Raw genomic sequence first — 25329 nt, 5'->3', positions numbered from 1 at the left:
AAGTTAAAATAGACATTACTATCTTGCTATGTCATGTACGTATGTAGCATAAAAGTACAATATATAGTGTGCTAAGCTATAAAAGTACACTATATACTATACCAAGCTACATAGTTACACTATAAACAAAATATACAAAATACACAAAATTTCCACTCAGAAATTTCTGATGATATGCTTTGAATATAAAGTGTAAGTTATAAAATGTTTAAAGGGTGTGAAGTCTCGCACAAAAAGAAATGTCTCATGCCGGTAATCTGACCGAGTTTTCAAATGCGGTGTAACAGAAGTGTTGGACACCACCATCGATCCCAGAAAATACACACACAGCTTGCTACCCTTGGTAATTAGAAGCTAGTGTACAGTCAATACATACAGCTGCGGTCAATACCCAGAGCACAGTGTACAAATGATACAGCAAATGGACATCTCAGGTCCAGCTTAAGATAACAAGGTATCACGTTTCATTACTGTCTGCATTTTGTAGCAGCAAGAGAAAAACTTCACTTGCAAGCAACGGAAAGTTAACTTTTTGAAAAGGGCGGCACGCTGTTTGGAGCGAGTCTTCAATGCCTTTAACACTGTAAGATGATGATGCTGATCCGCTAAGCCTTCCAGTAAAATAAGAGAAATCATTTGCTAATGTGTAATGATTTTGATATTTAAAGCATTTGCATTGTGAGTCAATTGCCATCATAAAAATATATATACTGCCTATCTATCTCTTAAGAGTGAAAACAGCAGTTTAAACGAAATATATAACTTACTGCATTCCATAACATTACAACAGTAACGTCTGCTTGTTCTACCTTGCCATGTTAACTCTAACCCCATGAAGTGTATTGTAGTGTTACTTGGAATGGTAATGCTGCCATTAACTTCACTGGTGGTCAGACTAAGAAAAAGAGAAAGAGAGATAAAAGGTTAGCGATCTGCATATTGACTCCAAGAAGCCTAGCTGTCTTGGAAAATATAAAAGTTAGAAGGCATGACAGTTTGATCCTAGCAGGATCTTCTTAACAGGCTAACTGAAATGCAATCAGACTAAGGACACATTTATAAGCCTGGACAGACATGGATGGACAGATACATTGGACAATACAACAAAGAATCTAAAGCAAACTTGGACAGATTAACTGAGGATAGTGAGTGGAAGGAAGCTATGACAGGGTTGTACCAACAGAGGTAAATTAGATGAGTATGGGTTGGGGGGGGGGGTCTACCAACAGAGGTAAATTAGATGTGTATGGGAATATGTACAAACAGAGGAAATTAGATGTGAATGGGAGGATGTATCAAGAGAGGTAATATAAGAAATGGATGTGAGTAGGGGGGGGGGGGGGTTGTACAAACAGAGGTAAATTAGATGTAAATGGGAGGATGTATCAATAGAGGTAAAGTAAGACATGGATGTGAATGAGGGATGTAGAAACAGAAGTAAATTAGATGAGGTGGATATCCTATTGTAGAATGCAGCTGATGATAGTGGAGGTGAATATCCTATTGTAGAATTCAGCTATAGCTATTGGAGGTGGATATCCTATTGTAGAATGCAGTTATAGCTATTGGAGGTGAATATCCAATTGTAGAATGAGGCTATTGCTATTGGAGGTAGATATTGTAGAATGTAACTATAGCTAGTGGAGGTGAATAATGAATATCCTATTGTAGGGTGAGGATAGAGATAGGAAAGGTGGATATATTGTAGAATGAGGCTCTAGCTACCGGAGGTGGATATCCTATTGTAGGGTGAGGCTAGAGCTAGCCTAGGAAGGTGGATATATTGTAGAATGAGGCTTTAGCTAGTGGAGGTGGATATCCTATTGTAGAATGCAGCTATAGCTAGTGGAGTTGGATATCCAATTGTAGAATGTGGTTATAGTTATTGGAGGTGGATATCCTAATTGTAGAATGAGGCTATAGCTAGTGGAGGTGAATATCATATTGTAGGATGCAGCAATAGCTAGTGAAGTTTGATTTTCTAGTCTAGAATGCAGCTATAACTAGTGAAGTTTGATATTTTATTGTAGAATGCAGCTTCATATTTGTAGTGAAGGTTGATATCCTAATATTATTACATCTGTACCAACTACAATGAGTTTTTACACAAACAAACAAAAATGGAGAAGAAGCAACTCAGGTGTGACAGCTTTGCATACAGTATAGTGCAAACTGTGGAACATACCTGTACCAAATTCCAGGTTCCACATTTATATTTATCGAGAACGATATGCTGCTACTGTTCAGCAAGGAAAGATGGGAATTTGGCACAAACCAGGATAGAGATATACTCTTCATAGCAGGTCCAACACCAAAGAAAAAGTGAATTCCTGTGTGAGGAAGAAACAAAAAAATGGCTAAATCAATATTCAATGCTTTCCATTTACCTTTAATGTATAGCATACTAATGAATAACCAGTCATTACAACCGTGCTGTATACTATGTGTGCATGCAGCAACATACTGTACTAGTACCCTATATAGTCTTATTTATATATTGTATGAATAGTCAATATTCAATGCTTTCAGTTTACCTTTAATGTATAGCATACTAATGTAACCAGTCATTCCAACCGTGCTGTATACTACAGTATGTGTGCATGCAGCAACATATTGTCCTAGTACCATATATAGTCTCATTTATATATTGTATGAATAGTCAATATTCAATGCTTTCAGTTTACCTTTAATTTATAGCATACTAATGAATAACCAGTCATTACAACCATGCTGTATACTATGTGTGCATGCAACAACATCCTGTACTAGTACCCTATATAGTCTCATTTATATATATATATATATATATATATATATATATATATATATATATATATATATATATATATATATATATATATATATATATATATATATATATATATATATATATATATATATTGTATGAATAGTCAATATTCAAAGATGGTGTACCTTGTAATGTACTAATTACATATAAACATTTAATACAACATCTCGATGGATAATTGATATTCCCCAGAATGATGAACCTGCAGAGGGATCGAAACCCCTCCCAGCGGGTTTCTTGCCTTTAAATACATTACAGCACAAGAGTAGTTTGCAAGCTGACCCTGACTGAGGTTAATACTGCAAATAGTATTAATCTAACAGGAGTCAGTGCTTACATGATTTGGTGGCTGGGAGGGAATCTTGTGACATAATACCACAATGTTGAAAGAAAGACAGAGGGCCTTGTTTGTTGTTGGTAAATTTATTTTGCATGCTGAATTGATCCCTGCTCTAACAAACGATAAAGCTGAATCTGCATTTGTAATAGTTAACCTGATGAGATACATTGATATCTTGACATTTGGACCTCTGCTGACCCCAAATGGTCTTTGACATCCACCAAAAATAATAGGATTCTTGTACTCACTGTAAGAAAGACACATGCCAAATATGAGTTATGTGATGGGTAATTGTGTTTATCAGGCGTTACATATAGTGACCTTTGATGACCCCGAATGACCTCCACCAAAAACAACAGGTCTTTTGTGCTCATTATAGGGAAGCCACATGTACTAGTTATATGATAGCAAATAAAGTTTCCTAACTGGATATATTGTGTTTACAAGGATTTCAAGTTTCTGACCCCTGGTGACCTTAAATGATCTCTGCAGAGCTACCCTAATGGTGTAAAATCTGTACCCCACATAATATGCCATATCTTACCAAGTATACATGAGCTCCTTTGATATTCAAGTTCTTTAGATTTTCACATTTTGCCCTCTGCTGACCCCAAAGGACCTCTGACCTACACCCCAGACAATCGGGTTCTGGTACTAGTTATGGGAAGCCATATATCACAACTGCAGACGGTTACCCAACTTGAGATATTGTGTTGACAAGCTAGGGTATACACATGCACACACATACATGTTTGTTTTACATTCAGATCGAGGACCCCATTGTTTTTTTCCATTGTTCAAATCCACGTACCCTAACCTTAACAATACCCCATACAATAGAATTCTTCCGAGGACGTGGTGATTCTTTAGAAATTACATCCGAGGACCTGGAATTCTTTTGTTCAAGTCCTCGGTCAGAATACAAAACAAACGCACGCACACGCGCACACACCCACACACGCAAATTCATGACAAACCCTTCAATTCAAACTAAACCTCACTCTTACTGCTAACAAATAATCAGAAGTCAGAACTGTGGATCAGACGCTCTTGATGCAGAATCATACTGTAGGCCTACCTGTGGAGTCGTCTTTGACGTAACCAGTTGATGTGTTCATTGTGGTAAACAGAGTACAGTTGGAAGCATCAACTAAAGGAACAAGGCTTACTGCTAAGGACAGAGTGAATATGTGCCAGTTAACATCCACCATCTTTACTAGACAGCAAGCCTTCTGCAGCAGGATAAATGCAAGTAATTTAGACCTTCATTCTGAAAAGTAATCATAAAAAAAATCATATTTCACAGCTGGAGAGCAGTCAGAACAGATACTTCAGTGGCATACTAGCAATGGTCAGGGGGGAGGGGGGTCTGCCCAGGTTCTATTCAGGGGCTGCAACATCACAGCCTCCCCCAACCCCCCCCCCAAAAAAAAAAATCCCCTATTTTTGTAACTCATTGTGTAATCATGCAGTTCAAAGCTTTGCCAAAGATATCACCATTTGCATTTAAGCCATGAAATTACATTTTCTTAACGGCAAAGGGGACACCCCTTCCTCTTAGACCCCCTCGCTTCAGGACAGAATCCCCTGCATGGGGTGACAATATAGGGAACAGCCCTGGGTGTCAACTATCCTAGATAAGTCAATGAGTTACTAAATATACAGATAACATCTACAGTAGGGGGCCAGACATTCTATCGTACCAGGTTAACAGGTGCTTTATATAGTAATTTTGCATTTCCGTTTCATAATCTGGTAAATGTCCAAAACTTTTGAATGTGTATGTGGCAATTAGTATATCCTTGATGTAAGTATTGTAATAGAGTTGGTATTAACTCATTTCTCAATAATAATAGCGAAGTAACAGAAGTGCCAGAATGTTTCTAAACATTAATGTCTGAAAATGATGCAAAATATATTATTGTAAAATTATTAAGAACTTTAACAAATGTTGTTGATATACTTAAAACTTAAATTTGTAATTGCCATTCATTTATTTAATAGAATGGCCGGAGCTGCCTATCCAAATTATATGAAACCCTATAGTTGACAAATGAATTTGATTGAGCTTGATGAGAATATAACTAATACATGAAATGAAAATATAAAATACATATTTATACAGACAATGACCCATGCATTGACAAAGACACTTTTTTAGGAAAAGTCGCCCAGGATAGAGCCCGGGCAAGAAACCCTAACAACTTGATCCACTCTGGCAACCCCATTCCCTGACTGACAAAGCACTATGAGTAAAGTGACTCAACAGGGAGAACCACATCAAAGATTTCTCACCTGGTCACTCTATTAACCTATTTGAACCTTATTCAAAGTGTGTAAAGTTACAGATACAATTAAGGCAAACTTCTTTTAAGTGTCAGCTGCTTTGAGAATTCCTGGAGGTTCTCTGCACTGTGCAGGGCATATGAAGTCAACACAACTTGTTAATTGTAAATCTGTTGTCACATATCACCATGTCAATATTTGTCAAGTGTATACACTAGGTGTGACATGTTACACTCATAAAACAAGTGTATTAACATAGGTGATTGGTAAAGAAATATGTCACATTGGTGATTAGCAAACTCAAACAGACTAAAGAGACCCTGGATGTATTGACATTTGAATTCAAATTACTAAATGAATAATGTTTGCTCAGGTGAGCATATCAAGCTGACAAGGTCACTTTGATGTGTGTCTGCAGAACCAATAGAACGCCCACCAAGGTTGAATGTTAACATCAATAGACCACCCACCCAGGTCGAATGTTAACACCAATAGAACACCCACCCAGGTTGAATGTTAACACCAATAGAACACCCACCCTGCAGGTTGAATGTTAACTTATCACTTTGATGTGTGTCTGCACAGTGGCAGAGCGTCTATACAGTCACGGCTGGTGTACTCATATTTCAGAGGTGGCCTGCAAGAGTTGATTGTCATCCATGGACATAAGCTGGTGTAATCATATTTCAGCGGTAGTATACAAGAGTTGATAGTCAAGGATTAAGGCTAGGGTAATCATACTTCAGAGGTGGTATACAAGAGTTGATTGTAATGGATTAAGGCTAGGGTACTCATATTTCAGCGGTGGTATACAAGAGTTGATTGTAATGGATTAAGGCTAGGGTACTCATATTTCAGCGGTAGTATACAAGAGTTGATTGTAATGGATTAAGGCTAGGGTACTCATATTTCAGCGGTAGTATACAAGAGTTGATTGTAATGGATTAAGGCTAGGGTACTCATATTTCAGCGGTAGTATACAAGAGTTGATAGTCAAGGATTAAGGCTAGGGTACTCATATTTCAGCGGAAGTATACAAGATTTGATTGCCATGAATAAAGGCTGGTGTACTCATATTTCAGCGGTGGTATACAAGAGTTGATTGACATGGATAAAGGCTAGGGTACTCATATTTCAGCGGAAGTATACAAGAGTTGATTGTCATGGATTAAGGCTAGGGTACTCATATTTCAGAGGTGGTATACAAAAGTTGATTGCCATGAATAAAGGCTGGTGTACTCATATTTCAGCGGTGGTATACAAGAGTTGATTGTCATGGATAAAGGCTGGTGTACTCATATTTCAGAGGCAGCATACATAGTGATTGTCATTGTAGATGGCCTGAGTATTCAAGTTTCAGAGGCAGCATACAATAGTTGTTTGTCATAGAAGTACGTTTGGGTACTTATAATTCAGAGGTCGCATACAAGAGTTGATATGGGATGGAAGGATGCCAGGTTATTAATTATAGGCCAGGTTATTAATTATATTTTTTGCTGTTAAACAAAAGCATGCATGCATAGCTACATACATCCTTTTGACTTCATTCTATGTACTCAATGTATGGTTGAAACCACTGATATACTTGTTGTTGCAATTTAACTAATGTGTATCAAGTTGCAAACTATGTATCTAATTTTGCAAGCTATGTATCTAATACATAGTTTGAAAACAATTGGAAGTAAGTATTTGTGTAACAGCTAGAATGTTTAAGAAAGTGCATACAGTTCAGTATGTCAATGACATCCTTCTGGGACTGTGACCTGTCATATTAGGCAAAAATCCATCACTATATGACAGATCCTTCCGTTAGGAATATCATATGATTAGAAATTATTCAAACCTCTTTGATGGATTTTATTAAGTCGAAATCTAATTCCTAAAAAAAAAAACAATGACCCTTATAAAACTGATTAACAATTATCTTAAAATTTCTTTCTCCTAATGTATTTCCTAAAAACAAAATCCTTATAAAACTGATTAACAATTATCTTAAAATTTCTTTCTTCTAATATGTAATTCATAAAAACATACTAAAAAAAAAAAACCTTATAAAACTGAGTAACTATTATCTCAAAATACATGCATGTCTTTCTTTCCAATTGTTTTTATTTTTCTAAGTACAGTCAGCATACAGTAAGGAATAACTCTAGCACAGAACAATTTTGCTCTGAGAAAATTGTAAAATTATTGACAAGAAGCTAGATCCATTATCAGGGAACACTGTTTGATATGCACAGATCAGATTGTGTGACACATGTGACAATTGAGTGTTTAAAGGCGTTGAAGACTGAGCCCCAAACCGCATGCAGCCATCTGAAAAAGTTAACTTTCTGTTACTTGCAAGTGACGTATTGTTTGTGTCGCTACAAAATGCAGACAGTGATGAAACGTGATTCCTTAATTGTTATCTTTAGCTGAACCTGAGATGTCCATCGCTGTATCGTTTGTATACTGTGCTGTGGGTATTGACCTTAGCTTTATGTACTGACTGTACACTAGTGTATACTTACCGGCGGTAGCAATTAGCTGTGTGTGTATTTTCTGGGATTGATGGCGGTGTTTAACACTTCTGTTACACCTCATTCGAAACTAGGTCAGATTACCGGCATTAGACGTTTCTTTTTGCACGAGTCTTCACACCCTTTAATAATGATGAGAATATATTGCATGTTACTGAAAATAGACTGTATATTGTGTGTTAAGTTTAAGACCAAAATCACACTCAGGATAGACCAAAATTACACTCAGGAAAGACAAAAAAAAGTGTAGTTTTGTCTTTCATAAGATTGTACCTATAATATGTGGATTGATGGGCCATTAACTAGCAATGTTCACACCCACAAGGCAGGGTTATTAACAATAATTAATCAATATGCAAGTTCTGTTCAAAGGTGGCACATTAACACTCTATAATTCATAATTTCATCATTAATAAAACATGATTTGCCACATCTGACAATTGTAAGATTTCATCTTTCCCAGATGATATTATGGTGAGCAATATTGTAATTAATCAACTAATTGGCTTCCTGATGGGTGTAGTACTTTATAATCATTAACAAAAGATTCATTGTTAGATCCAGTCTTCAACCAGATATATATATAACTTGATGGTTTATTGAGATATCTAACCATGCATGCAATTCTATAGGTTAATAAATAAAACACCATGTAGCAACATAAACTGTACAGTGATGCTGACCAATGTTCCTTTACCAATACGTGCCTGCAGCTGGTTTAGGTGATGTAATAAACATGTGTAACCTTTATAATTGTTCTAAGGTGTCACAGCTTAAAGGCATTGAAGACTCGCACCAAACCGTGTGCGGCCATCTGAAAAAAGTTAACTTTCTGTTGCTCGCAAGTGACGTTTTGTTTGTGTCGCTACAAAATGCAGACAGTAATGAAACATGTTACCTTGTTATCTTTAGCTGGACCAGAGATATCCATCGCTGTATTGTTTATACACTGTGCTGTGGGTATTGACCGCAGCTGTATGTACTGACTGTACACTAGTGTCTAATTAACGACGGTAGCAAGCTGTGTATTTTCTGGGATCGATGGTGGTGTTTAACACTTCTGTTACACCTCATTCGAAACTAGGTCATATTACCGGCATTAGACGTTTCTTTTTGCGTGAGTCTTCACACCCTTAAAGTCTCAGTACGTGTTTGCCAAATTTAAAATTCGACCTTTGCAGCTTACTGCACTAAAAGTTCGGTGAATATGACACCGGTCGTTCCATGCATATTTTTATATCTATATTCATTATTTTTATTGAGATACCTGTCATCAAAAATTTTGAGTTAATAAAATTTGCCAGATTTATTAACAATTCAATTAGATTTTACAAATTTCAATAAAAATTTACAAGCCCCGCCTAACAGATCATGCGCCAATCAAATCTCTCTTTTTTGTTTCAACCATAATGGGCATAAGGTCCCTGCTCTTGTATATTTCTTTCATTCTCACCAATGTAACTTGCAAAATTGTGTCATTTCCTTCCATAAAAATGAATAAACATGTGTTTTCAGACATTTTCAGAGGTCTGCGTTAATATCTTGATCAGGGCTGTATGTGTAGACTAGTTTGTTTACATTTGAGTGATGAACATGTTGACATTGGCGGTCGCAGTGATTTTACGGTAAATCGTTCGCGCCATAAGGGCAACAGAAAATAACTTTATTTCGATTGAGACAGCTTTTCTCTCATTTAACCCACCTGGTCAGAGTGCATTTAGAATAAGGAACATTGAATCTACTTCTTCGGAAGTATGTTTTCTGAAATTCATAAGCAAACACTTATTGAGACTTTAAAGCAGTTGTTTGCATGTACACATGATCACAATTTTTCCAAAACGAGGGGAATTTCAATCGATTAACACATTTATCTAGACAACCTTTCAGATGCTCAAATAAATGAAGATAAATGGATGAGAATAAAATAATGATTTCTTTTCACTCGCAACATTTTGATTTGCACAATTCGTAGAAGTGTCCATCACAAGTATGCAAATTGGGAAAGTTAAACGGAAAAAGTTTTGACTTCTTCTTGATTGATTGATTGAAGAGGAAGAGGACTAGAATGTATAATTATTATGGGATCTTAGTACATCCACCAATAAGCAGCTCTGCCCTAATTTCAAAATCATCAGATCCATCATCCACTGTAGTTTACATTCTCAGTATTTCAAGTCTGCACTTGATAGAAGCAGCAATTGTTTTTTTTCCACATTCTGGTAGTCTCATACTCCACAGCCTGGTTTACAGCTGTGCACCAGAATACAAACCAAAAGTAACCAGGACATGACAAGGTATAGAACATAACCATTTGTTTACACATTTGTTCACAGCAGCTTTATACTGAAGTGACTTAATTAATAACAGTATTTACTTTAGAACTTTAGTAGTACCATAAAGGCCTAGTTAATATTGATCCTGGCTAGCTAGTTCCTCACCACAGCTAGTAACCAGATTATCACAATTTCATATAGACTTGATTCAACCCAAACAAATTTTAGGAGCACAAAATGAAACAAGACAATATCCAATTGTATTTTTATGTTTAACTTTTTGGAACATTTCAAGTAATTTAAAGCTTCTTCATATATGTTGCATTCAAATGCACAAATCCAGCTGGAAGTAAGTATAAACTCAAAAGTATGAACTAGCTAAAAGCTACTTGGAGTGCTATAAATATTCATGAGATTGAAATCATTTTGACAAGTTAAGATGCCCTAGGGTACAAACTTATGAGCGGAAATAGTGTGTCAGATGCCTGCAGAGAGGACCTAAAGTATGTTTACAGTATTGCAAAAGAAATAACAGTTAAATAGTTTGAGAAGACATGAAAGTAAAAAAATACAAAATGAGGCCCAAAAAAGGATAAAAGAAATGAAGAGAGAGAGATATAGAGATATTAGCTGTCTGATATGAGAAGTTACATAACAAATATAAATATACATGTACATGATCAGTCACTGGTATAGAACTAATGTACATATAGAGTAATGACCTAGATATGATCTTCAAGATAATATATTTATCATGATGTTTATTAAGTTGCATTATTACAACTTGCCAGTAAACTTCTAGAATTTGAGATGAGACAACTTCAGACCACTGAGTTATACATTGGGCTGTACATACTGTATTGCAGTACTGTACTAGGTATTCATGTAGAATTGAAGGATTTTATATCTAATTTAGCTATTACCTTCCTCTCTAAGTTTTAAACTGATGATGTTCCACCAGTATACTTTTGGCATATTTAGTACTTGATTTTGGAGGCAATTTTTCATCCATATGTCATCTTTACCTAAAGTACCTTTGTTTTTTTTAAGTACTGTTTCTCTGTTTTTCTATTGTTTTCTAATGAGTGTTTGTAGTGTCATGTGACAGACAGAAGCAAACACTACTGCAGTGTCATGTGACAGACAGAAGCAAACATTACCGCATTGTCGTGTGACATACAGAAGTAAACACTACCGCAGTGTCGTGTGACATACAGAAGTAAACACTACCGCAGTGTCATGTGACAGACAGAAGCAAACATTACCGCAGTGTCGTGTGACACACAGAAGTAAACACTACCGCAGTGTCGTGTGACATACAGAAGTAAACCCTACTGCAGTGTCATGTGACAGACAGGAGCAAACATTACCGCAGTGTCATGTGACACACAGAAGTAAACACTACCGCAGTGTCGTGTGACATACAGAAGTAAACCCTACTGCAGTGTCATGTGACATACAGAAGTAAACACTACCGCAGTGTCGTGTGACATACAGAAGTAAACACTACCGCAGTGTCGTGTGACATACAGAAGTAAACACTACCGCAGTGTCATGTGACATACAGAAGTAAACACTACCGCAGTGTGGTGTGACATACAGAAGTAAACACTACTGCAGTGTCATGTGACAGACAGAAGCAAACATTACTGCAGTGTCCTGTGACAGACAGAAGTAAACACTACTGCAGTGTCATGTGACATACAGAAGTAAACACTACTGCAGTGTCATGTGACAGACAGAAGCAAACATTACTGTAGTGTCATGTGACAGACAGAAGTAAACACTACTGCAGTGTCATGTGACAGACAGAAGCAATCACTATTGTCAGGGCCTATGGTCCTCATGTTTCTACTTGTTTTAATTGATTTTAACCATGAAAATACTGCAAATGCTTGATAATACAAAGTTCACTGAAAATTGTTTCTAATTGTTTTAACATCACCATATGAATAGAATACTACAATAATGGTGACTGCAACAAAGTTATGATTATTTATGCAAGCAAATACTACAAAATAGTCAGAAAAACATCTTATTAAGTTGTTATTAGTTTTAAACTGTTAGCATCTTTATAGGCCGCATTATGTAGCAATCCTTGTATAATATCCCTTGAAGGAGCTAGCTGGATCATATATGGTTTTGAGTAAAGCCCAACAACATTTTTTTCATCAAAGTTTACGACCAAACCCTGCACTGTTGGACAACGACAAGATCAACTTTGATTTGGTGTACAAACCAGCAGACCCTAAATCAATATGGGGCATTTCCATGCCGGTCAGAGGGGACACAATCCTTCCGCGTATTGCACCGTGTACATACTGAAAGTACAATCTTTTAGAACTTCACAATTAAAATTACATAGGGCCTACAAAATTCAGCAAAGACTATATGTGCTGCATACAAGAAATAAAAAGTCCTCCTTCTTCTGCTAGACCTAGGTATATTAGTGGCAGCTGCACGGTGTCGAGTTTTGATTGGCCATGCGGGATGAGTACCATTTAACAGAGTACTTGAAGACAATTATATTGCTAAACTTTCAAAGTTTCTTTAAAATCAGACACTGTACAAAATGTGGTTCAAGCTTGCTACCATTCCTATAAACTTACATATAATCTTGAAAATGTCAACAGTTCTTTGCAGACAGTAACATATACATGAAAGCAATCAATAATGAATGTCAGTTGAAAATTAGAACCGTCTGCATCAATTGGCCAATAATAATAACAGGCCAATGACAACATTTGTATATAGGCACAGAGCTGAATAATATTACAGAGAAAATCATTTCCCTGGTTAGAACATAAGCAGGCATTAGTATACAACTACTGTGACACAACAGGCTCTTTATTGGGGGGGGGGGGGGTGTGGGGGTAGGGGGTAGGGGGTAGGGGCTTCTTCCCAGGTCAGTATGAATGCAGATACCATGTTCCCAATCTTTCTCTTTTATGATCTTATCTTCTTTTGAAATAGGAAGGTATTTTGGATATATAGTTCAATGGTTTTATGGCTCCCCATATAATTAGCTTTCACATAGCAATATACAGAGCCAAATATATACAGTGTGCACATAATTCTTAACCTTGTTCACAGTATCTGATAATATATCCATCCCTCCTTTATAAACAAGAATCAACCTTATAGTGCAGGGTTGTCCAACCTACGGCCTGCGGGCCACAGTCTGGCCCGCCACAGGGTTGCGTCCGGCCCGCCAGAGATGCTCTACGGTGCAAAATTTTAGTCAGCAGATTTATTGACAACAATTTGAAGCTATATAATCAATCATTCGAACCTCCTGGGTCCAAAAAACTGCATACAGGTCAGGGAGGGGGCGGCTGAACTTTATTCATCTGTTTTATCAGGAAGGAAAATAATTCAGTGCGCTCCGCGCGCAGTGCTCACATTTTGTTGCCTTGGGCTTCGGGCAAAAAATCGAAAAATCGAGCGTAGGGTTCATGCGGCCCCCTCCTTCATCATAATCATGACATGGGGCCCTCCTCTGCAAAAGGTTGGACAACCCTGTTATAGTGAAAATGGCATTTGCCAATTCAAACCCATCAAATCTTTGTCCAGTCAATTCAGAAATTGTAAAAAAACTGTTCCAAAAAAGAAACTTAATGAAACAAACAAGAAAGGAGCTATATCATTTTATATGTTAAACTGCTATACAAATACCTAGGTTTTGAATTGTAAAGTCAGAACAGCAGCCTGTAATAAGCCCACCCTTCAATGATTAACTAGATCTTGTCAATAAACTTGTAGATGAAATTATGTAAAAAAATAAGGGAGCTCTGGGTTTAAAAAATGGGATTTATTGATTTGAAAAGTACATGATTGTTTAGTCAGCTGCCTCTCAAGTACAGTAACAAAAACATGTTAAGTCTATAGCTGAATAAATACACGTCTCTTTGTTGTTGCACACAAAAACTATGCTACATTAATGACAAAGTGTGATTATGATTGCTCAGACACACAAACCGCTAACAAAGCCCCTTATCTTGATAAATCATAGGAGGAGGGGGGGGGGGGGAGGAGCCATAAAACCATTAAAACTGACAAGCATAGAGAAGATAAAGATCAAGGTTTTTAGATATATAGAATCTGATATGCTCTATTTGCATGCAGTATTTAATGACAGCACGCTGAAAACAACATAGATACGGCCATGGTAATTTAAACATGCAGTCTGTTTTACACTCGATCATAACTCAAAAATCAGACTTTAAACTTCAGACTTCAAGAGAACACTATTACTAAACCATCATAATTGATCTGGGAGCTGTCACGCTTGTCATCAATCCGTGATATTGCAACAAAGATCTCAAGCCCCAAGGGGGGGGGGGGGGGGGGGTGGGCACGTGCCCTCCCTACAAAACAAATCGTGCCCCCCCCCCTCAGATGCAATTTTGAAGTGTTAATAGAAAACAATCAAACAAAAACTGTTTTTAAAAAGGACGAAACGTATTATGTTCATCAGTAAAACTTCTTTCCACCGGAACCATCACAATAACCAGTTGTTTTCTCACTAACAAGGTCACAGAGGCCCCGGCGTGAACTGCTAGTGCTTAGCTTTACTACTACCATGCATGTCCCTCTCCACATAAGACCCCTACCCTTTAATTTTTTTTTTCAATTTTGATTAATTAAGGGTCGGTCTCAGGACGGCATTCCCAAATCAACATTATGCCCCCCAATAAAGTGCTGTGCCCTCCCTGTGCCCCCAAGATTGAAATATCTGGCGATGCCAATGATCACATAGCCTCATAATGATGGTTACTCTGTATAAGAATCCAAGCAATACTGGTCACATACGGTATGCCTGCAATTTTGACTGCCGATTGTTTGAAATAGCCTTTCCCGAATTGCATAGTTTTGACATCATTTATTTATCATATAATTTTCTCAAATCATATAGGCTGTCTTACTTCTTCTGTTCTCAATGAAGTGCAATTTAGGTATTGGCCGAATAGTTCACTTAATGATAATTACCTGCCCGAAACTTCCATGAAAGTTGACAACGAACGTGATATCTTCCATGAATATAGTACATTATAGTCCTGAAATATCATGCAATCTTAAATTGCATGTAATTTGCAACATCTATCATGACTGGCATTAACTTGGAGTTACTCGTTACTCGTCTTGTGACTCGTCTAAACAATAAACAAGTAAACATTAAACGAGTGAACGAGTTACTAGTCTAAACAATATCTTTTGTGTTGGTGTGTCATCTATAGGAGACCCAGAAACGTGATACATACACATGAAAGGTAATTCACAACCTGTTCACTGTAATATTATCCAACAATTCATGGAACTGGATCCAGACATATATCAGTTACCATGATCACATCTACAGTATGTACAGGTATATCAAAGAGGGTGATCATATTTAATATATACTGTAGTAACAATGTTCAAGGCAGGTATTAATTGATTCAGGACAAAATATATATATATATATATATATATATATATATATATATATATATATATATATATATATATATATATATATATATATATATATATATATATATATATATATATATATATAGAGTTGGTTGGTTGGCGTCTATTTTGGCGCAGTGTGCTCTATGTCCGGTGGACAGATCGAGCGTAGTATATGTTGAGACTAGTTGAACACTAGTGGTTGTAACTCAGAGTTTGATGCGTTGAGCGATCATCAGACAGCTGATATATATATATATATATATATATATATATATATATATATATATATAAATATATATATATAGATCAGAAATAATATCATTCTTTATCTGAGAGAGTGTTGTGTCATACTATCTCCCATTCATATGTCAAATAATCCAAATCCTACCATGATGTACACATCTAACCCAGAAAGAACTTAACTACTTAACTGTAGTTTATAGCATCCATGCTCAATCAAACCCCTTTCCTACAATTAATAATATTGAAACAGTAACCCGAGCTACTGTAGATAGCCAGGTTTCGGGTATGTCCCATTCATCCATGCAATTAAGATAGCAGCACACTCAAAAGTATCTTCCTACGCAACTGGCCACACACATAGCCCAGGAAGTGCTTGTATCCCATTTAGCTGTTTTTCATGCAATAAATGTCAAACCCCACTTTTGGTCTTACAATTAAAATTATTTATATGAAAGCCTTTTTTTTTCTTCCAAGGGACCTACAAAATCCATGAAAACAGAGAATTTGTCATGGATAGATTCATAAAGTGTGTAATGTTTATAGTTTTTCTGTAGTACCAGATCAAAATTGGACATGCCTGGCAGACAAACAGAGTTCCTATGAATGATTCCCTAATCACCAGGGGAATATATTGCAAAGCTATAAAACCTTGTTAATCATTCAGTGATGTACGTGCTCACTGCCAGTTTACAGGTGGATTTGATTTTTGGTAAGGAAATTATGAAAAGTCAAGAACTGGAAAGAGATTGTTTTTTTTCTATCTTCCAATTGGACACAGAATAGTTCATCATCTGGGATCAGATATTGACTGTATCAATGTACTATTCACAATTCAATGTAGATGTATGAAATCTACATTTATGGTTTGATTTTTACTTTAAAATAAGCAATACAATCAATGGATATGACAGACTTTTAGTTAAATGGTATATTAGAAGAATTGAAACATTTATATAGCAGTTAATCTAGCTTGGTCAATACTTTGGTTCTAACTTTAGATAATCACCTTAAAATTAATTAGTTTTATTTTCCACTTCTAATGATTTGCTTTTAGGAGCTTGCTGATATGTCATGCAAAGTACTAATTCACTGCAATTCACATCAAAGTAATTCCAAACTCCCCATAACAAGAGCTGTATGACTGTCTGATAATTGCTATCGAATCAGATAGACTAGGTGCACCATCTTAAATGGTTGCAACTGGTTGGCGACTTTTTATCAATAAATTACCCAAGCAAAATATCTTAGTCTAATCAATACATACAGTACTAGCATAAACTATAGATCAAATTAAATAGACATATACTCACTCGCCTTAACTATTAGAGTTAAATCTACAACCTCTATATAACGAATAGGATTGAGAGGCTAACTCGCCTTCACTGCTTGAATTAAATCTACTCCTTACCTCTATATAACAAATAGGATTGAGAGGCTCACTCGCCTTCACTGTTTGAGTTCAATCTACTCCTTACCTCTATATTAACGAATAGGATTGAGAGGCTAACTCGCCTTCACTGTTTGAGTTCAATCTACTCCTTACCCCTATATAACAAATAGGATTGCGAGGCTAACTCGCCTTTACTGCTTGAATTAAATCTACTCCTTACCTCTATATACAGGTAGGTAACGAATATGATTGAGAGGCTCACTTGCCCTCACTGCTTGAATTAAATCTACTCCTTACCTCTATATAACGAATAGGATTGAGAGGCTCACTCGCCTTCACTGCTTGACTTAAATCTACTCCTTACCTTATATACAGGTAGGTAACGAATAGGATTGAGAGGCTCACTCGCCTTCACTGCTTGAGTTCAATCTACTCCTCACCTCTATATAATTATATATCAACTTTCAGCATATAGTGTTTTGAAGTTTAGCAGGCACCTGCACAAATTTCTGTGCCGTATGTGGTCAACATTGGTTGTCACAACCATGTTTGTACCCTTTAAGAAATTAGGGGTTGAGGTTTTTTTCAAACTTGATAAATCTCTCAACCTGTAATTTATACAACTATTTACATTCAATCTGAGATGAATATGAAAAAGCTCTATTCTTTTAATAATTTGACGACATCGTTGGACTTGTTTACTTATGGCTGTCTCTACAGACCTCATGTAGCTAATTAATCACAATTTCATTCTTTATCTTTCACAGTTTATACAATGGTAGCTCAAACTCTCATCTTTTGGACTGGCTTATAAATCCTCAACTTTTGTGTGCCATTTTGTATAATTATATTTCTTTCCATGCAGTCAAATTCTGGTGCAACTAAATGCAATGGCATTAAAGAATGTGGTTTCAGAGTTGATAACAAAATTAATAACAAATATCACATTCATGGTATCCCAGATGCTCAATTCTACAGTCAATTTACCTTTTCAGACTGATTGTCAATAAATTTGCATATTTAATCAGCTTCTACACTTTCACTGCAGAAGAGAGACCTAATTGAATTTTGAATTAGGTCAAGTCATTATATCTCTAATAAACTGCTGAGGATAACTTCCCCCTACATTAATGTTGGGATGATAAGAAACATTGCTCCAAGTATAATTTGAGTGAACCTAAAATTTAGTTAAAAAGAACAGCACCAAGGTACTTTCCATTATGAGTCAAATTTTACTAATTATAATTTAAAACAAAAAAGTTGAGATCTGTAGGTCTACCCTGCAGGAAAGTGCTCACATAAGTCTCTGTGAAACACTTACTTTAATGCATTTAAAAAGTATTTTACACTTGACAGAAAAGTGAAAAATGTTAAAAAGGTGAAGAGAATTTTATACTTAATGATAATCCCATCCATGGTATAGACAACCTATGGCAATACTCCATGCGTTATAACCAGAAAATCTCAGTGCACAAAATATATGTATGTCAGGTATCTTAATCATGTAGAGAGTTAACTACTCATGTTGATGACTACAAACTTGAGGCCTTGTCTATAATTAAGCTGAAGGATGAAAGCCTTAAATAATTGATTAACAGAATTATTGCAAAGCAGTCATGTATAGTGGGTGTACATAACATATAAACTGCCAATGTTAGTTAACAAAACTATCTTGAAGGGACACATGGAAAGTAACAGGGGAAGGGGGGCAGACAGGGAGAGCATGGGACACATCATTAAATGCTAAATTAAATTTGCCAGTGATAAAATTGTCACAATGAGCTAATTGGGATTGTTTATAACAATTAAACAATAAATATGCCAGTCATGCATGATCCATGAAGTCATTTCAAAACTACCTAGACGACCTCTTTATCATGTTAGCAAATTATGCAACTTGGCATAACAATTAAACTGAGAGCTCTAAAAGCTCACAGCTGGCATAATGTAAATAATAAGTTGCAATAAAAGCATTAGAAAATATGACAAAAAAGTTAATCAAGTCACAGTACATCCAAACCACAGGTTTGCTTTGCCTACAATGGAGCTACAAAAGATGTAAATTTGTTTGAGGTAAAGTATTTTCAAACAGTGGTTTGCATGTTAATATATCCATTGCTAATAAAATAAAACAGTCTAGCTTTCTTTTCACTTATAAAATTAGTTTAGGCTCATTAGCAAGTGTAAACTGTGTTCAATATTCTAATTAAGTGACTAACACATGATTGATTAATATGCTTTCAAAATCCCACAGCAGTTGTGTAAATTTCCATAAGTTTTTTGAAAAACCTTTGCAGAAATGCAGTGTAATGTGTTTGTTCCCAATGATGCTATCTGATGTTAGAGATTAAGTCAATACACTTTTCACAATATTATAAAATACACATTGTTTATGATACATCAGCAACAGACCAGGTTATGGAACAGAGGTCAGCTGCTCAATATTTAAATCTACAAGGTACTTTTATAAATATCTTTAATGTATGTGAGCTTGCCATTCAACTCCTCTTACAGTATATCCTTGTAAAAGTTATTTTAATTTCAAGTCAGTTTCAGTGACTTTAACCAGTGGACTATAGGATATATATATATATATATATATATATACCATAGATACAAGTAGACACATAGCTGAGAGCTATAGATACCATAGATACAAGTAGACACATAGCTGAGAGCTATACCATATAGATACAAGTAGAAACATAGCTGAGAGCTATACCATAGATACAAGTAGACACATAGCTGAGAGCTATACCATAGATACAAGTAGACACATAGCTGAGAGCTATACCATAGATACAAGTAGACACATAGCTGAGAGCTATACCATAGATACAAGTAGACACATAGCTGAGAGCTATACCATAGATACAAGTAGACACTTAGCTGAGAGCTATACCATAGATACAAGTAGACATATAGCTGAGAGCTATACCATAGATACAAGTAGACATATAGCTGAGAGCTATAGATACCATAGATACAAATAGAAACATAGCTGAGAGCTATACCATAGATACAAGTAGAAACATAGCTGAGAGCTATACCATAGATACAAGTAGACACATAGCTGAGAGCTATACCATATAGATACAAGTAGAAACATAGCTGAGAGCTATACCATAGATACAAGTAGACACATAGCTGAGAGCTATACCATAGATACAAGTAGAAACATAGCTGAGAGCTATACCATAGATACAAATAGAAACATAGCTGAGAGCTATACCATAGATACAAGTAGAAACATAGCTGAGAGCTATACCATATAGATACAAGTAGAAACATAGCTGAGAGCTATACCATAGATACAAGTAGACACATAGCTGAGAGCTATACCATAGATACAAGTAGACACATAGCCGAGAGCTATACCATAGATACAAGTAGACACTTAGCTGAGAGCTATACCATAGATACAAGTAGACATATAGCTGAGAGCTATACCATAGATACAAGTAGACACATAGCTGAGAGCTATACCATAGATACAAGTAGACACATAGCTGAGAGCTATACCATAGATACAAGTAGACACTTAGCTGAGAGCTATACCATAGATACAAGTAGACATATAGCTGAGAGCTATAGATACCATAGATACAAATAGAAACATAGCTGAGAGCTATACCATAGATACAAGTAGAAACATAGCTGAGAGCTATACCATAGATACAAGTAGACACATAGCTGAGAGCTATACCATATAGATACAAGTAGAAACATAGCTGAGAGCTATACCATAGATACAAGTAGACACATAGCTGAGAGCTATACCATAGATACAAGTAGACACATAGCTGAGAGCTATACCATAGATACAAGTAGACACATAGCTGAGAGCTATAGCCTACCATAGATAAAAGTAGACACATAGTAAAACTGTGTTCCATTGATTACAGACAACTTTGTTGGTCAAACCATGTCATATAAACGTCTATATAGATAAATCTAAGGCATTACAACCACAACCTGCAAACATCTATTATAACACATTGCGATTGTTACTTGGAGGCTAGATCTACATTTAAAGCCCACAGTATATTATATGCAAATATCTATTACAACACATTATGATTGTTACTTGGAGGTTTAGCCTGAGATCTACATTTAAAGCCCACAGTATATTATATGCAAACATCTATTATAACACATTATGATTTATACTTGGAGAAGGCTAGATCTACATTTAAAGCCCACAGTATATTATATGCAAATATCTATTATAACACATTATGATTTTTACTTGAAGGCTAGATCTACATTTAAAGCCCACAGTAATATATTATATGCAAACATCTATTATATAACACATTACGATTTATACTTGGAGAAGGCTACTGTAGATCTACATTTAAAGCCCACAGTATATTATATGCAAATATCTGTTATAACACATTATGATTTTTACTTGAAGGCTAGATCTACATTTAAAGCCCACAGTAATATATTATATGCAAACATCTATTATAACACATTATGATTTATACTTGGAGAAGGCTAGATCTACATTTAAAGCCCATAGTATATTATATGCAAATATCTATTATAACACATTATGATTTTTACTTGAAGGCTAGATCTACATTTAAAGCCCACAGTAATATATTATATGCAAACATCTATTATATAACACATTACGATTGTTACTTGGAGAAGACTAATCTACATTTAAAGCCCATAGTATATTATGAAAACATTAATGATTGTTACCTTCATGTACATGCTAAAGCAGATGAAATTCTTTTCTTGTTAGAGGGATCCCCTACCAAAAGGGTTACTTCGCTGCGCAGTCGCTGCGACTTCGCTGCGAAGGAATTCCTTCGCTACAAGACTTCGCAGTACTTCACTTTTACTGTGACTTTGCCGTGACTTAGCGACAGCAGAAATATTACTTTGCCGCAGGGTTTTGCTCCTGTGACTAGTCGCAGCAACATCACAGCAAAGGAATATGACTTCGCAGGAGGCCCATCTTGTTGTAACTGTTCGCAGCTTCTTCGCGGCAAGGAAAGTTACTTCGCAGGAAAGGCCTTGTTGCAACCAGTCGCAGCTACTTGGCGGCAAGGAAAGTTACTTCGCAGGAAAGGTCTTCTTGTTGCAACCAGTCGCAGCTACTTTGCGGCAAGGAAAGGCCCTCTTTTTGCAACCAGTCGCAGCTACTTAGCGTCAAGTAATAATCACTTTACAGAAAGGTACCATTCCTGCAACTAGTTGTAGGAACTCAAATTATTACTGCATGATCATGATTCATGGGCAGAATCCCCTTCTGTAACTACTGTAGCTGTATTTACTACACAGCGAGAAAGCTTTCATAGTGCAGCATAATGAAGCTCATAGTGCAGCGGTTCTGCAGTTAACTTATCTTCACAACAAAGAGAAACTTACATACAATCTTACAGACTCAAACTCTACACAAACCAAACAGATATCATACAATTTTTAGGATTTCTTTTTATTGGTTTCAATTAAAGAGCCATCTGACCTTTATCTACAAGGTTCTGCACCTGAGCTAGTCTTACAATCCACTCTGTTAGTGTTCTCCCTCACTACAAGATTTGATTGTCTAATTAGATGCTAGTGAATGCCCCGTCTGACAATAACTTAGAAGATCGTGTCCCGTCTGACAATAACTTAGAAGATTGTGTCAGATAACAGGAAAGTTATTTTAGCATGTTTTACATGCTAAAAGGTTAGATCCTTACTGATAACCTTTAAGCTAAGTTACCAGTTTCATTCTCAATCCATTAGAATTTATTTGAAGAAGAAATCTTTTCCTTTTACAATTATTACTATGTCTAGTCTACCTGTATAATTAACTTAACCTGATCATTCCAAAACTTATCATTTATTGCAATTCACATATCAAAGCTGTACTACTCACTTTATTAAACTTTGAAGCCACAGTATCTGTTATAAGGAATTGAATAGCACTGTTTCCCTCATTTTCATCGTTTAGGGATCCTTTTCTCCTGTGCTATGAGGAATGATACGAGAATATAAGTTGTGGACACCCCAACATACAGTAACAGGACTTCACAGCTCACAGCTGTACATGATACTATGAGGAATGATACAAATCCTGTAGTCCACCTCGTAACACTTTGAATATAAGTTGTGGACACCCCAACATACAGTAACAGACCTTCACAGCTCACAGCTGTACATGATACTATGAGGAATGATACAAATCCTGTAGTCCAGGTCTCTTAACACTTTGAATATAAGTTGTGGACACCCCAACATACAGTAACAGACCTTCACAGCTCACAGCTGTACATGATACTATGAGGAATGATACAAATCCTGTAGTCCACCTCGTAACACTTTGAATATAAGTTGTGGACATCCCAACATACAGTAACAGGACTTCACAGCTCACAGTACATGATACTATGAGGAATGATACAAATCCTGTAGTCCACCTCGTAACACTTTGAATATAAGTTGTGGACACCCCAACATACAGTAACAGACCTTCACAGCTCACAGTACATGATACTATGAGGAATGATACAAATCCTGTAGTCCACCTCGTAACACTTTGAATATAAGTTGTGGACACCCCAACATACAGTAACAGACCTTCACAGCTCACAGCTGTACATGATACTATGAGGAATGATACAAATCCTGTAGTCCAGGTCTCTTAACACTTTGAATATAAGTTGTGGACACCCCAACATACAGTAACAGGACTTCACAGCTCACAGTACATGATACTATGAGGAATGAATGTGGAATTTAATGAAATGGTCACTTACTCCTCTACATTTGCTTTAACTTTAACTAAAATCAAATTAATTTCAATTTCAAATTTATTTGTCATACGTTTGTACAATTTAAATATAATGTAGCTATAGATGAAGGGCACTAAAAAAACAGAAAAGACTGTTATCCAATCTAGTGACCATGTAGAAATGATAAAAAAAATACACAAGATTCAATAAAATAAGAAGTATCAATCTATGTTTACACAAATCTCAAACAAAGATCTGTTCTATCTAAAACAAACATTTCCTTATTTCTTTTTCATTTCTTTTTTAGTTCTGTTTCATATCCACTGATGGAACACTCTACAGTACTACCACACACAATCACTTAAACACTCTACAGTACTACCACACACAATCACTTAAACACTCTACAGTACTACCACACACAATCACCTAAACACTCTACAGTACTACCACACACAATCACTTAAATACTCTACAGTACTACCACACACAATCACTTAAACACTCTACAGTACTACCACACACAATCACCTAAACACTCTACAGTACTACCACACACAATCACTTAAACACTCTACAGTACTACCACACACAATCACTTAAACACTACAGTACTACCACACACAATCACTTAAACACTCTACAGTACTACCACACACAATCACTTAAATACTCTACAGTACTACCACACACAATCACTTCAACACTCTACAGTACTACCACACACAATCACTTAAACACTCTACAGTATTACCACACACAATCACTTAAACACTCTACAGTACTACCACACACAATCACTTAAACACTCTACAGTACTACCACACACAATCACACAAACACTCTACAGTACTACCACACACAATCACCTAAACACTCTACAGTACTACCACACACAATCACTTAAACACTCTACAGTACTACCACACACAATCACTTAAACACTCTACAGTACTACCACACACAATCACTTAAACACTCTACAGTACTACCACACACAACCAATTAAACACTCTACAGTACTACCACACACAATCACTTAAACACTCTACAGTACTACCACACACAATCACTTAAACACTCTACAGTACTAACCAGACAATCACTTAAACACCCTACAGTACTACCACACACAATCACTTAAACACTCTACAGTACTACCACACACAATCACTTAAACACTCTACAGTACTACCAAACACAATCACCCAAACACTCTACAGTACTACCACACACAATCACTTAAACACTCTACAGTACTACCACACACAA

General features: G+C 36.1%; 1 protein-coding gene across 14 annotated transcripts in view; it reads right to left on the bottom strand.

The window, feature by feature from the left end:
• LOC139975821 (protein sidekick-1-like) overlaps positions 1-25329 on the bottom strand; it is an 84202-nt gene that overhangs the window by 32075 nt on the left and 26798 nt on the right. For 5 of the 14 annotated variants that reach the window (XM_071984090.1, XM_071984085.1, XM_071984049.1 and 2 more), the window contains 4 exons: positions 7949-8079; positions 4228-4419; positions 2186-2330; positions 768-895 (listed from right to left, as the gene is read on the bottom strand). In XM_071984090.1, the coding sequence (XP_071840191.1) occupies positions 768-895; positions 2186-2330; positions 4228-4360 (406 nt within the window). In that variant the 5' untranslated portion in view covers positions 4361-4419; positions 7949-8079. Of the gene's footprint in view, positions 1-767; positions 896-2185; positions 2331-4227; positions 4420-7948; positions 8080-17268; positions 17458-23201; positions 23295-25329 lie in introns of those variants that run through there. The other 9 variants (XM_071984064.1, XM_071984056.1, XM_071984039.1 and 6 more) reach the window with 4 other exon arrangements.

The sequence above is a fragment of the Apostichopus japonicus genome, chromosome 2 (genome assembly GCF_037975245.1).
Source record: "Apostichopus japonicus isolate 1M-3 chromosome 2, ASM3797524v1, whole genome shotgun sequence".
Classification (NCBI taxonomy): domain Eukaryota; kingdom Metazoa; phylum Echinodermata; class Holothuroidea; order Aspidochirotida; family Stichopodidae; genus Apostichopus; species Apostichopus japonicus.
Note: the sequence above shows the minus strand (reverse complement) of the source record. Positions and strands in the feature narration are given on the sequence as shown.